At 36.3% G+C, this 12,349-nt stretch overlaps 1 protein-coding gene across 1 annotated transcript in view; it reads left to right on the top strand.

The window, feature by feature from the left end:
• Nucleotides 1-12,349, top strand: part of PLA2R1 (phospholipase A2 receptor 1) — a 113,623-nt gene that overhangs the window by 87,844 nt on the left and 13,430 nt on the right. The window contains 5 exon segments of the mRNA XM_007454986.1: nt 1,024-1,127; nt 2,685-2,824; nt 10,697-10,814; nt 11,505-11,635; nt 12,006-12,153. Coding sequence (XP_007455048.1) covers nt 1,024-1,127; nt 2,685-2,824; nt 10,697-10,814; nt 11,505-11,635; nt 12,006-12,153 — 641 coding nt within the window.

Below are 12,349 nucleotides of genomic sequence, written 5' to 3' on the forward strand. Positions count from 1 at the left end.
ACAACCCAATCCAAAAATGGGCTGAAGACCTAAATAGATATTTCTCCAAAGAAGACATACAGGTGGCCAAGAAGCACATGAAAAGCTGCTCAACATCACTAATTATTAGAGAAATGCAAATCAAAACTACAATGAGGTATCACCTCACACCAATTAGGTTGGGCATCATCAGAAAATCTACAAACAACAAGTTCTGGAGAGGGTGTGGAGAAAGAGACCCTCTTGCACTGTTGGTGGGAATGTAAATTGATACAGCCACTATGGAGAACAGTTTGAGGTTCCTTAAAAAACTAAAAATAGAATTACCATATGACCCAGCAATCCCACTACTGGGCATATACCCTGAGAAAGCCATAATTCAAAAAGACACATTCACCCCAATATTCATTGCAGCACTATTGACAATAGCCAGGTCATGGAAGCAACCTAAATGCCCATCAACAGACGAATGGATAAAGAAGATGTGGTACATATATACAATGGAATATTACTCAGCCATAGAAAGAAATGAAATTGGGTCATTTGTAGAGACGTGGATGGGTCTAGAGACTGTCATACAGAGTGAAGTAAGTCAGAAAGAGAAAAACAAATATCATATATTAACGCATACATGTGGAACCTAGAAAATGGTACAGGTGAACCGGTTTCCAGGGCAGAAATAAAGACACAGATGTAGAAAACAAACATATGGACACCAAGGGGGGTAAATGGCAGGGGTGGTGGTGGTGGTGGTGTGATGAATTGGGAGATTGGGATTGACATGTTTACACTGATGTGTATAAAATGGATGACTAATAAGAACCTACTGTATAAAAATTTAATTTAATTTAATTTAAAAAAATTTGTTGAATAGCCTTCAAACATTAACTTATAAATTTTCATTTCCCTAACCACAGACATGAATTTTTTTTTAATTTAATAAAATATTATGCCTTCAGTCCATATCCCAGAACTCCAAAAATGGTGTTGGAGTTTGAATGTGCAGAATGAGAGAAGACCTTTAATTTTTTAATTTTCCTGCAGCTGGAGAGATGGATCACCAATAATATACCAGAACTGGGACAAAGGAAAAGAAGAATCCATGATTAAACAGAGCCAGAGATGTGGCTTCATTTCATCCATAACAGGTTATTTTGTTCATCCACTTTGGGGTTTATATTACAAACATGATTTTCAGAAGACTTGAAGTCTCCTTCTCATTGCATTAGTTCAGTGAGAAGGGTTTGTTTGGTTATTTTGCTTTTCAACTGAGTGTGTTTAATTTTATAAGTCTTAAGTCTTAAGGATGACCATTCCTACAGTTTATTCCATGCATTCATGTTCTTGAAAATAATTTACATCCAGATAAGTCCTTCCTCTTGAACCAAAACTACCAAAAATGGGCCCACTGAAATGGGTTAAAAATTGCCTGACAAATACTATTCTCTATGAAATTTCAACATGGGCCCATTTTTTTAAATCTCTTTGTAGTATCCAGTTTATAATTGGTCAGAACTTTAACCTCTGGAATTTACTTTCATTTTCCCATTTAAGAAAAATTTTCATTGAATTCAGTGTTCTTTTTTTAACACCAGGCATTAATTGCTGCCTGCCTTAGAACACCAACTCTTTGCCAGTTGGATTTAGAAGTACATGCACATTTAAGATGGGTTTTTAAATTCTATTCATCAGTACAGTGTTATTGGGGTTGATTGTCCACTCATATACATCCCGCTGTTCCTATCCAATAAAAGGTAATGATGTTCCTGACTCTAACAGATTCTCCCAAGTCAGGAGAGGGATAAACATGGAAAGCAATCTCTGATGTAAGGGCAGCTGCAGAGAAAGTTAAGAGAGGAAAAACCATGTTGTTAATCAGCTCGCTTTTGCCAGCAGGTGTCACAACAGCCTACAGAAAGGCTATTTGTGATTCTGGAAGAATAGCAGCTAATCGGCATTGAAAATAGCATTCCGGCCCCTCCTTCAGAATGCCAATATCTTTTTGGCTTATACCCCTCACACTAGAAAACTGAATCTGCCCTTGCAATTTACATGCATCCTTGCCCTATTCTGGAATTTGTAACTTGAATGCTAATGAAATGCATTCTATAAAACTTTACTCTGAAAATATAGCTCTTCTAATTAAAAGAACATTTTCCAAGAGACTGAGGACTTTGGGATATATTCCTGAGGGCATGTCTCTAAATGTGTGTGTTTTGTTTAAGGGTCAGCGTTCAGAAGTGCTTCTTCCTTAGAAGTTCCTGAGTTATTTTTTCTAAATTATTATATTTTTAATAATTATAAAGTAGAAATGATCATCTATTGTTTTAGAATTTTTTTATCTTGAGGTTGAATACTTTAAGTCAAAAATATTACTCTACAAAATATTCTTTGGCTAACCAGGTCAAATGTTGTTAAAACTTTCAACAGTTTTGTGATTGCAATCGCAGTATTTGTTTAGATTTTTTTTTCTTTTGCATTTGCAAACTTTCTACATTCTTAAATTAGATTTACTGACTTGGCACCTTGCCCAGTTAGCTCTTGTCACTAGAGAATTCTATGATTAGTAGTTAAATTTAGTTCAATTTCTAGATTGAACAAAGTCTGGTAAACCACAGCAGTCATAAAAAAAACAGTGACCAATAGAGAATGCCTACAAAGTGTCACCATTGTTTCTGGTCATTTCTAACCATTTTCTCTTCCAGGACTCTGGGCTAGTGAAGAGTGTTCAGTTTCTATGCCTAGCATCTGTAAGCGAAAAAAGTTTTGGATCATAGAGAAAGAGAAAGATACACCAGGAAAACATGGAACATGTCCCAAAGGATGGTTATATTTTGACTATAAGGTAAACTTGTTTTCAAAAAGTTGCTTTTGTTTCTCTTTTGTAGGTTTTAATTTTAGAAAGTAATCAAAAAGCAGGTGTGGCTTTGAAAAACTATGAGTTGTCCATTGGACCTGGAATTTTTTTGTCACAATTTTCAAGAGATTTGAGAAGTTTTCTATTTAGGGACAGATCTCTTGAAATTAAAAGGTTTTGTCAAAAACAGCCTTGACACCACCCTTCGTATGTATACTCAGTTTTTGCTACTGACGTTGTCATTCATTGCACTGTATGACTATTTCATTAGGTGGGATGTGGGTGCGTGCCCATGTGTGTGGGCGTGTGTGGGCGTGTGTGTGCATGTGGGCATGTGTGTGTGGGCATGTGTGTGAGGGTGGGCATGTGTATCTAGGCCCTGTTCCCAAATGAGCTGTCAGCTCCAGAGGGCCCAGACTGTCTCTTCTTTTGTGTCTTCCCTGCCTGGAGCCCTCATAGAGCTCTATCCGCCTTGTCAACTGCCTGACTAATAACGTAGCTCCGTCAACTTTGTCTTGAGCCTCATATAGCCGGCACTTCCATGCAGAATTGGATTTTTTTTCTAAATGGCCAGTGGGGATACTGTAAACTAGATTTATTATTTCTGATACTGTCTCCAATTAAGGCTGAGACTTCCCCTCTACTCCTTATGTTTTAAAATAAAATAACTTTATAAGCCTTAGGTGGAAGTAATTACAATGTATCTCAAATTATAAATGTTTAACTCTTTGATAATTAAAAACTCAAACTGTGTCATAATTTCGTATGCTAGTATGAAATTGCTCCTCCATCATGGACAATTTTCAGTCTATGTGTTTAGTTACGTTGGTAGGGCATTGCCTCCCTTGTGATCTTCCTCTCATTGTTAATTTGTGAAATGGGGCTATTTGGACTTAATACACATTTATTGAGCACCCACTACATATTTGGCACTGATATTTTTAACTGTGGTAATATTCACATAATATAGAAGTTACCATCTTGACCATTTTTAAATGTATAGTGCAGTAGTGTTAAGTATAATCACACGGCTGTGCAATGACTCTGCAAACGTTTTTCATCTTGTAAAACTGAAACTCTAAACCCATTAAACAACAACCCCTCATTCTCCCTCCCCACAGCCCCTGGCAACCACTATTCTACTTTGTCTCTATTAATTTGACTATTTCGGACACCGCATGTAAGTGGAATCATACAGTACTTGTCCTTTTGTAACTGGCTTATTTCACTTAGCACAGTGTCCTCCAGGCTCACCCATGCTGTAGCATGTGTCAGAATTTTCTTCCTTTTTAAGACTGAATAATATTCCATTATATGTACATAACACATTTTGTTTTTCCATTTATCCATGGATGGACATTTGGGTTTCTTCTACCATGTAGTTAACTATTTCTGCTGGCAATTTCATATATATATAATGAATATATATATATATGTATATATATAAAATGAATATATATATAATGAATATATATATATATATATTTCTTGTTTTATTGAATTTTTAAAATACACAGAATTGTTATCCCATCTTACCTATGAGAAGACTGAGTCTAATAAAATTGTGTGGTTTTTCTGAAACTTACGGCGAATAAGTGTCAGGCTGAGAATCAACCTTAAGTTCTTTGACCCTGAGTCTTGTCCCTTTCCTACAGCTGCCACTTCATATAAGAACTTAGCCCTATGACACAATCAGTCCGGGGGCACTGTGAAATATTTTCTAAAATAATATAGTCATTCTCTAAAATGTTATATAGTATTGAGACACACTATTTTTAATAGTTGATACCTTCAGTCTGCTTATTTTCTCAAACCATAAACTCTTTCTACCAGTTGTAAATTATTTATATATTTCAATATGACAAACAGCAAATATTCAATAGAACTTGAGTATAACTAAGGTTTTTATTAAAACCTTTGACAATTAGCTTTTTATTGTGGTAAAATATGCATAACATAAAATATGCCATTTAAACCATTTACAAGTGTACAATTCAGTGGCATTAATTACATTCACAATGTTATTCAACTATCACTTCTATTTCCAAAACTTATCATCATCCCAGACAGAAACTCTGTAATTGGTTAAGCAATAGCTCTCTATTCCCCATCCCCTCTAGCCCACAGTAAGCTCTAATCTATTTTCCATCTCTATGAATTTGCCTATTCTAGATAATTCATATAAATGAACTCATAACAATATTTTCCTTTTGTGGCTGGCTTATTTCACTTAGCATAACGTTTTCAAGGTTTACCCATGTTATAGCATGTATCAGAATTTCATTCCTTTTTATGACTGAATAATATTCCATGCCACATTTTGTTTATCCATTCATCTGTTGATGGACTTTGGTTATTTCCACTTTTTAGCTATTGTGAATAAATCAGCTATGAACATTGGAATACAAGTATCTGTTGGAGTCCCTGCTTTCAATTCTTTGGGGTATATACCTAGGAGTGGAATTGCTATATCATATGCTAATTCTATGTTTAAATTTTTGAAGAACGAGCAAACTGTTTTCCACAGTGGCTGAACCATTTTACAATCCTGCCAACAGTGTATGCTAGCAATTTTTCCTCATCCTTGACAGCACGTTATTTTTTTTTTTGACAGCACTTGTTATTACCTGTCTTTTTGATTACTGCCAACACTAGAGTCTAGTGTTATCTCACTAGATTTGGTTTTGATTTGCATTTCCCTAATGACTAATGATGTTGAGCATCTTCTCATGTGTTTATTGACCACTTGTATATTGTCTTTGGAAAAATGTCTATTTGACTCCTTTGCCCACTTTTTTATTGGGGTTATTTGTCTTTTTGTTATTGAGTTGTAGGAGTCCTTTATATAAAATGCTTATCATATGTTTTGTAGGTATTTTCTCTCATTCTTTAGGTTGTCTTTTTACTTTATTGATAATGTCCTTTGATGCATAAAAGTTTTTAATTTTAATGAAGTTCAATTTCTCTAATTTTTCTTCTGTTGCTCATGCTTTTGGTGTCATATCTAAGAACATGTTGCTAAATCCAAGTTCACAAATATTTACCTCATGTTTTCTTCTAAGAGCTTTATGGTTTTAGCGCTTATATTTAGGTTTTGATCCATTTTTAGTTAATTCTTGTACCTGATAGTTTTTCACAACTATTAAAACAAGTGCATCCCATGTATAAAAAAGAATATTTTAAGGAAATTCATGACAAGTCATACCCTTGGCATTAGAGAAATAATTCTTAGAAACTTACAATGGTTGTTTTTGGTTTACCCTTAGCCATTGTCCTTTCCTTAAACTTTCTCATCTACACAGCTTAGCTATATTCCATGTTTCCTCCTGTGTAAACGTGGGGAGTATGTACACATATGGGCATGTAATAGTGATGGTAAAGCAGACCCAGGACAAAAGAGCAAGTAAATGCTTCCTTTGAAAGAATAAGAAGGGGCATGAGTAAAGCACAGACACACACATGAGAGGAGAAGGGCTTTCTGAGGCTAACTATGGAGCAGGATTAAAACACCCTCATGTAGCTCAGAGGATATTTTTAATTTTTCTTGATAACTAGTAGCTAGATTAGTGGTTCACAACCCTGATCAAATATTTAGAATCACCAGGTGGGCTTTCTAAAAATATCAAGGTGCAAGTGACATCCTAAAGATTCTGATTTAATTGATCTGCATGGGATCCAGGCATCAGTATTTTTTTTTTTTTTTTTTTTTTTTGGGCCGCTCTTGCGGCATCTTGGGATCTTCCCGGACCGGGGCACAAACCCGTGTCCCCTGCATCGGCAGGCGGACTCCCAACCACTGTGCCACCAAGGGAAGCCCCAGGCATCAGTATTTTTTAAGAGCTCCCTTGGTTATTCTAATGTGCAGCCAATAATTGCCCAGCAATGCAACAGTTACACAACTTAGTCTTGTAATCATTCAGAGGATTTGATTACTAAGGATAGGGTCACAGCAGGCTTCATGAGAGGGTAACCTTTTACAGAGTGAGATCTCAGAGTCCCCACGTGTGTCTCCCCACCCACAGTGCTCTCCCCTGCATATTAATGGCTAAAATCCCACCACTGGAGTCTCATTCCTTTGCCTTAACACTTTCCATTACATTTTTTAAGGGAAATATTTCTGAGATGGCCTCATCTGTCACCTACACTTTGGGATAAGTGGGTTTATCAGATCATTAGAAAAGGTGGGAATAGGAGGGTTAATAGTTGAGAGGAGTGGAAAGCCCAGTGGGCATAGTTCTGACTAACAAAAAAAAGCTACAGAAGGAAAACGGGGAGATAGCAACGACAGACATTACTCACTTCAGAATTATGAATAAGCGTCACTATATTATGTTCCACTAAACTTTGCTTCTTGTTTGTCAACTTCCTAGGACAAATTTTCATTGGTTATTTCTAAGAAAAAAATCCCACTTGGTTGACTCTTCACCTTTAAGAGTTTCAAAACTGAGATACCAGAAGTTAAGTGTCTTTTCTCATTTCTCATAAATTATTTTCCCCATGTTTGATGATGTAAAAGAGGTTTGACCAGGGATTACCCCAGGAAGAGTGAGACATCTAAGATACTTGTCACAGCAGAGTTGTATGTAAGAGGAAGAAATTCTCTGTGTATATTAGATTAACTCTTGTGCTTCTACTTATACATTTTTATTCAGGGACCTGGATTTAGTGCTGATGGCTGCTTTGCACCATCTAATTTTGGATTAGCCAATATTTGGTTTCATGCACAACAAAGTTTTTCCTTAAAAAAAACAAACAAACCACTCTCTCCTCTCTTAAATTATTCAAATTCTTAGCACTTTATTCATTCATTGCATTTAACTATGCTGGATATTGGCGACTCAATGGTGAGGAAAACAAATATAATCCCTTCTCTTTGGGAGTTTACAGACTAGAGGGGGAGAAAACATTAGCAAATCAATCAGGAAAAAAACTCTAATTTACAACTGTGACACAAGCGATGGAGAGTTACACAGTTCCATAAAAGTTTATAACAGGAGGACCTGACTGAGGTGGTCAGAAGGACAGGAAGCATTAAAAGTAGGGGGAACTACATGTACTAAGGACCTGTGGTGAGAAGGAATGTGACATATTGAAGAAAGTAAAAGAAGCATAGAGAACTAGAATGTAGAAGGTGAGACAAAAGACGTAGGCAAGGGCAATTATTGTGTTAGAGTTTCTGGTTTTTATCCTAAGAGCAGTAGGAAACCCTGAAGGGTTTTAACTAAAGAGGGATATGATCATTGGGGTTGAGTTTTGAAAAGAATCATTCAGGCTGCAGTACCAAAGATAGATTGGAGGAAGGCAAGGTTGAGGAAAATAAGAGCAGTTAGAAAGATATTGCAATAGTCCAAGCAAGAGATAAGTCCTTTGGGCTAAGATGATGGTGGCAGAGACTGTGGGGTGGTGGGAATAGGGAGAGTGGTGAAGGTCTCAGAAATGAGATGTCCAAATGGTAGGACCGAAGGGGTGATGAAGGTGACTGAAGGGTGAGAAGATGCTCAGGTTTCAGATTTAGGTAAATGCATGACTGACTATGCCATTCAATGTCAGTAAGAACACTGAAAAAGGACCAAATTTGGGAGGAAGATCATGAATTCCATTTTCAAGTATTGAACTGGAAATGACTTTGAGACAAAAGAGTTTTATATTCAAAACTCATTTGGAATACAGTAAAGTATCCTTAATTCACAGTAATAATCAGAGATGCATTAAACTTGATCACATTTTGCAAATCAGTAAGTAAATAAACAATTTAAAATTGAGGGTGTTGTACTCCATCTTGCTACTTTGCTTTAATTATGACACAATTTCAAAGTGTGTTAGTAAACATGTTATATTTTTAGAAACAATGAAGTTGTGGCAGTGGGGGTCTACACTCCCATACTCAAGCTGGTAAATCCTGGTTGAGGCAAACAGGGTGGGGGGTGGGGTCTGGGTGGGAAGCCGGGGTATGTGTGTGTGTTTTCTGTAGAGATTTATTGAGCTAAATGAAACAGTGAGGTTCATTGGTATTTATGAATGGTTCATTAGTGCAACTATCTGAACACAAGGTGAATTCGCATTAAATGATAAGACTTCCTAATAATTAGTATGCGCCACTCTTTGGAATTTGTAATTAGAGGAAAGAGGCAGAATGAAAGGAAATTGATAAAAGGGTAGTTGTTATAAAATTAAAACCCTTTAAAGCCAATTCCATTTCTTTGTGAAGCAAATAAGGTAAAGGGGATCAGAAGAAGAGAAAATGTACTTCCTGTCTTAGTTGGTAACTCAAATTCAGGCTAGATCAGAGTTTCTGGTTTTTATCCTAAGAACAGTGGAAAATCCCTGAAGGGTGACGTGTTCGGAATTGGTTTCTGAAAAGAATTACCTGAGCAGTATTGACATTAGAGGCTGGATAATTCCTTGTTGTGAGGGACTGACCGGTGCATTATAGAATGTTCAGCAGCATCCTTGGTCTCAACTCACTAGCTGCCAATAACAGTCACCACCCCCTCCCCCCTTGAATTGTGACAACCAAAATGTCTCTAGACATTATGAAGATATCACCTGAGGAGCAAAATGGCCTTGTTTGAGAACCACTGGACTAAATCTAGAATCCTGAGAATGTCATTTGACAATCATTACCGGGTCTATTGGCTTTTACTTTGTTGCATAAATATTTACTGAGGACCTTGTTTGTTTTGCTGTTAAAAGAGGAGCAACACTTAGTCCCTCTGCTTTGTAAGGAGTCTATGATAGTAGGGAAGGGATGGGGGAACTGATAAACTTAGAAATTAAAGAAGGATGCAGAAGGATGCGCTCTCACGTGGCATGGAGGTTGCCACATTAGCCTAGAATAATCTTGTAGCTGGGATTTTCTCAGTGGCAGATCTCAAGATCAGACCTATCAATGACCAGGGTTGGCTATGTTCATTAATGAGGGAATAATCCACATGGAATATTTTTGGCATAAAGTCTCTCCTGACTTCTCTGGAACTTTGCCTGATCTGTTACAGCCTTTCTCTTCTATCTTTCCCTCTCCCCTGACTCCATATAGCCCAACTAACATGGTTAAATTTCACTGAGCTTGGTGAGGGGGTGACTTTCTTCAACTTGCCTGATCTGCCTAGCAGTTACCATTCCATATTTCTCATCCCATAATGAGTAACCCCCGCCACGCCATCGACATGATTCTCTCTTGAGTGAAAATCAACTCTTACTGCCAAACCCCACAGCCTTCTTTCTGAGTTCCTTTTGACCTTGTTGGCACCCCTCCCCTTTGTTTCTCCTTCCTAGGTTTCCTTGGTCCTCCCTTTGCTTTTCTTCCCACTGGGCTCATTTTTTTCTTTTCGGGCTCTTCCTCATTGACTTTTGGACCACATGGCTTACTCCAAGTATTTAGTGAATTTAAATACCTGATATGGTTTGATTCCTCAATATTCCTCTCTCACTTAAAGTGAGGAAGTGTATTTGTAAATAAAATGGAACAAATCTATTAACTGCCACCAAAAGAAATATTTTAAAGATTAAATCCTCCACTGTAAACTTTGCAGTCAGGCTGGCTCCTTTTTAGAAGGAATGCTATTTTTCATCGAGCTTAAGACATAGTTCTGACATCCTGCATGACAAAACACATCCTTGCCTCTGTTCCCACCTGATGCAAATGTGCAAAAGGCACTGACTCACCCTGAAAGCTGGTCGTCTTTGTTTTTCTTTCACACCTTTGGAGCAGCTGGGGAAAAAAAAAAAAAAAAGGGGGGGAGTCATTTCTGTGCAAGAAAATTATAAAAAATTTTCAAAGCTGGTGCTCAGTATCTTTAGGAAACTTTTAATTCATTTAGAAAAATATGGAAATGAATGCTTTTTTGGACATTTTTATAGTGCCTTTTGATGAAAATCCCCAAGGACCCAAGCGATTGGAAGAACTGGACATCTGCTCAAGATTTTTGTGTTGAAGAAGGGGGGACACTTGTCGCCATTGAAAATGAGGTGGAACAAGGTAGAGTACTCAATGTTCAATCAGGCAAAAATCACCATTTTTATTCAAGCGTCTGTTAAAATATTCCTCCAAAATACTAACATTTCCAAATCAACATTTTAAGTATTATATTGCTGGTGACGCGTAAGTTTTCAGTTTGACCTATAAGGTTTATATCAGGACATCTGTAAAAGTTAGTACGCTCCATTGTTTACAAACTGCTGATTTTTTGGAGCCTTTTGTCTCACCAGGCATAGTGGAAAGAATAAGGATATATTTATGATCGGCATTTCAAAATGGCTAAAATAATCTGAGGTATAGTCTATTATAATTGCATGGTATAATTTTTTAGATCCCTTTAGAGTTACCTACACACTTACATTTGCTATTTAGGCAATAATCGTATACTTTAGTTAAGTATAATGGATAGACCCTCTTTTGTTTAGAAAGGCATTGAATGGACACTGGAAATTGTTTTACTAATGATATGATGAAATCCCAGGCTTAGCCAGCTAATTTCTGTCAATTTAAACTGAACAAAAGTGACAGAGACGGCATCATCTTAATAAGGACAAAGTAACAAATTCCTACAATTGATTCGTAATTAAGTTTTGCTATCATTTAAATAAAATCATAGCTATAAATAGAATTTGATGACTACCCAAATGGTTTATATGGTATTAAATTTGATAATGTATTCTTATTTTTCAGCTTTCATTACTATGAATCTTTTTGGCCATACCACTAATGTGTGGATAGGGTTACACAATGATGATTATGAAAAATGGCTAAATGGAAGGCCCGTGTCATTTTCTAATTGGTCCCCATTTGATATAGTAAATGTAAGTTGTAAGATTTATTTTTTAGAAATCATTTTAGCAAGAGATCCTATTTGAGACTTGTTTACTGAAGTTTTTCTTTTTTTACTTCCTATATTTTGTAGGCATAAATTTTTATTAGTTGGTTGCTAATATATTAATTTTCAATAATGTAATTTCATATAATTTTCATGTGTTCCATGAATATAATTTCTTTACTCATCACAATAATTATTTATTTTGTGGGTTACGAACTGATTTTTGAACAGGTTTATTAAATGCAAATAAAGGAATAATAGTGTTTGAATTTTTTAAATTATGTCCTTAATAAAAATATCAATGTTATAATAATGTTATATGTTACCATTTTTAAAAAACATGTATTCTTTTGAAGATTCCATCTCATAACACCACCGAAGTTCAAAAACGCATTCCTCTCTGTGCCTTGCTGTCAAATAATCCTAATTTTCATTTCACTGGAAAATGGTATTTTGAAGACTGTAGAGAAGAAGGCTATGGGTTTGTTTGTGAAAAAATGCAGGGTAAGAAATATTTGTTTTTTTATTCCTTTCATTTCCATGGCCCACTCTTCTCTTCCACATTTGTTTTACACACTGTATAAATGATAGTTTCATAGCTAAGTGCCAGCACTTATTTTTTAAGCTTTACATATATATGGTCACTACCTGGTGGCGCAGTGGTTGAGAGTCCGCCTGCCGATGCAGGGGACACGGGTTC

Source organism: Lipotes vexillifer, unplaced genomic scaffold (assembly GCF_000442215.2).
Source record: "Lipotes vexillifer unplaced genomic scaffold, Lipotes_vexillifer_v1.1 scaffold293, whole genome shotgun sequence".
Taxonomy (NCBI): domain Eukaryota; kingdom Metazoa; phylum Chordata; class Mammalia; order Artiodactyla; family Lipotidae; genus Lipotes; species Lipotes vexillifer.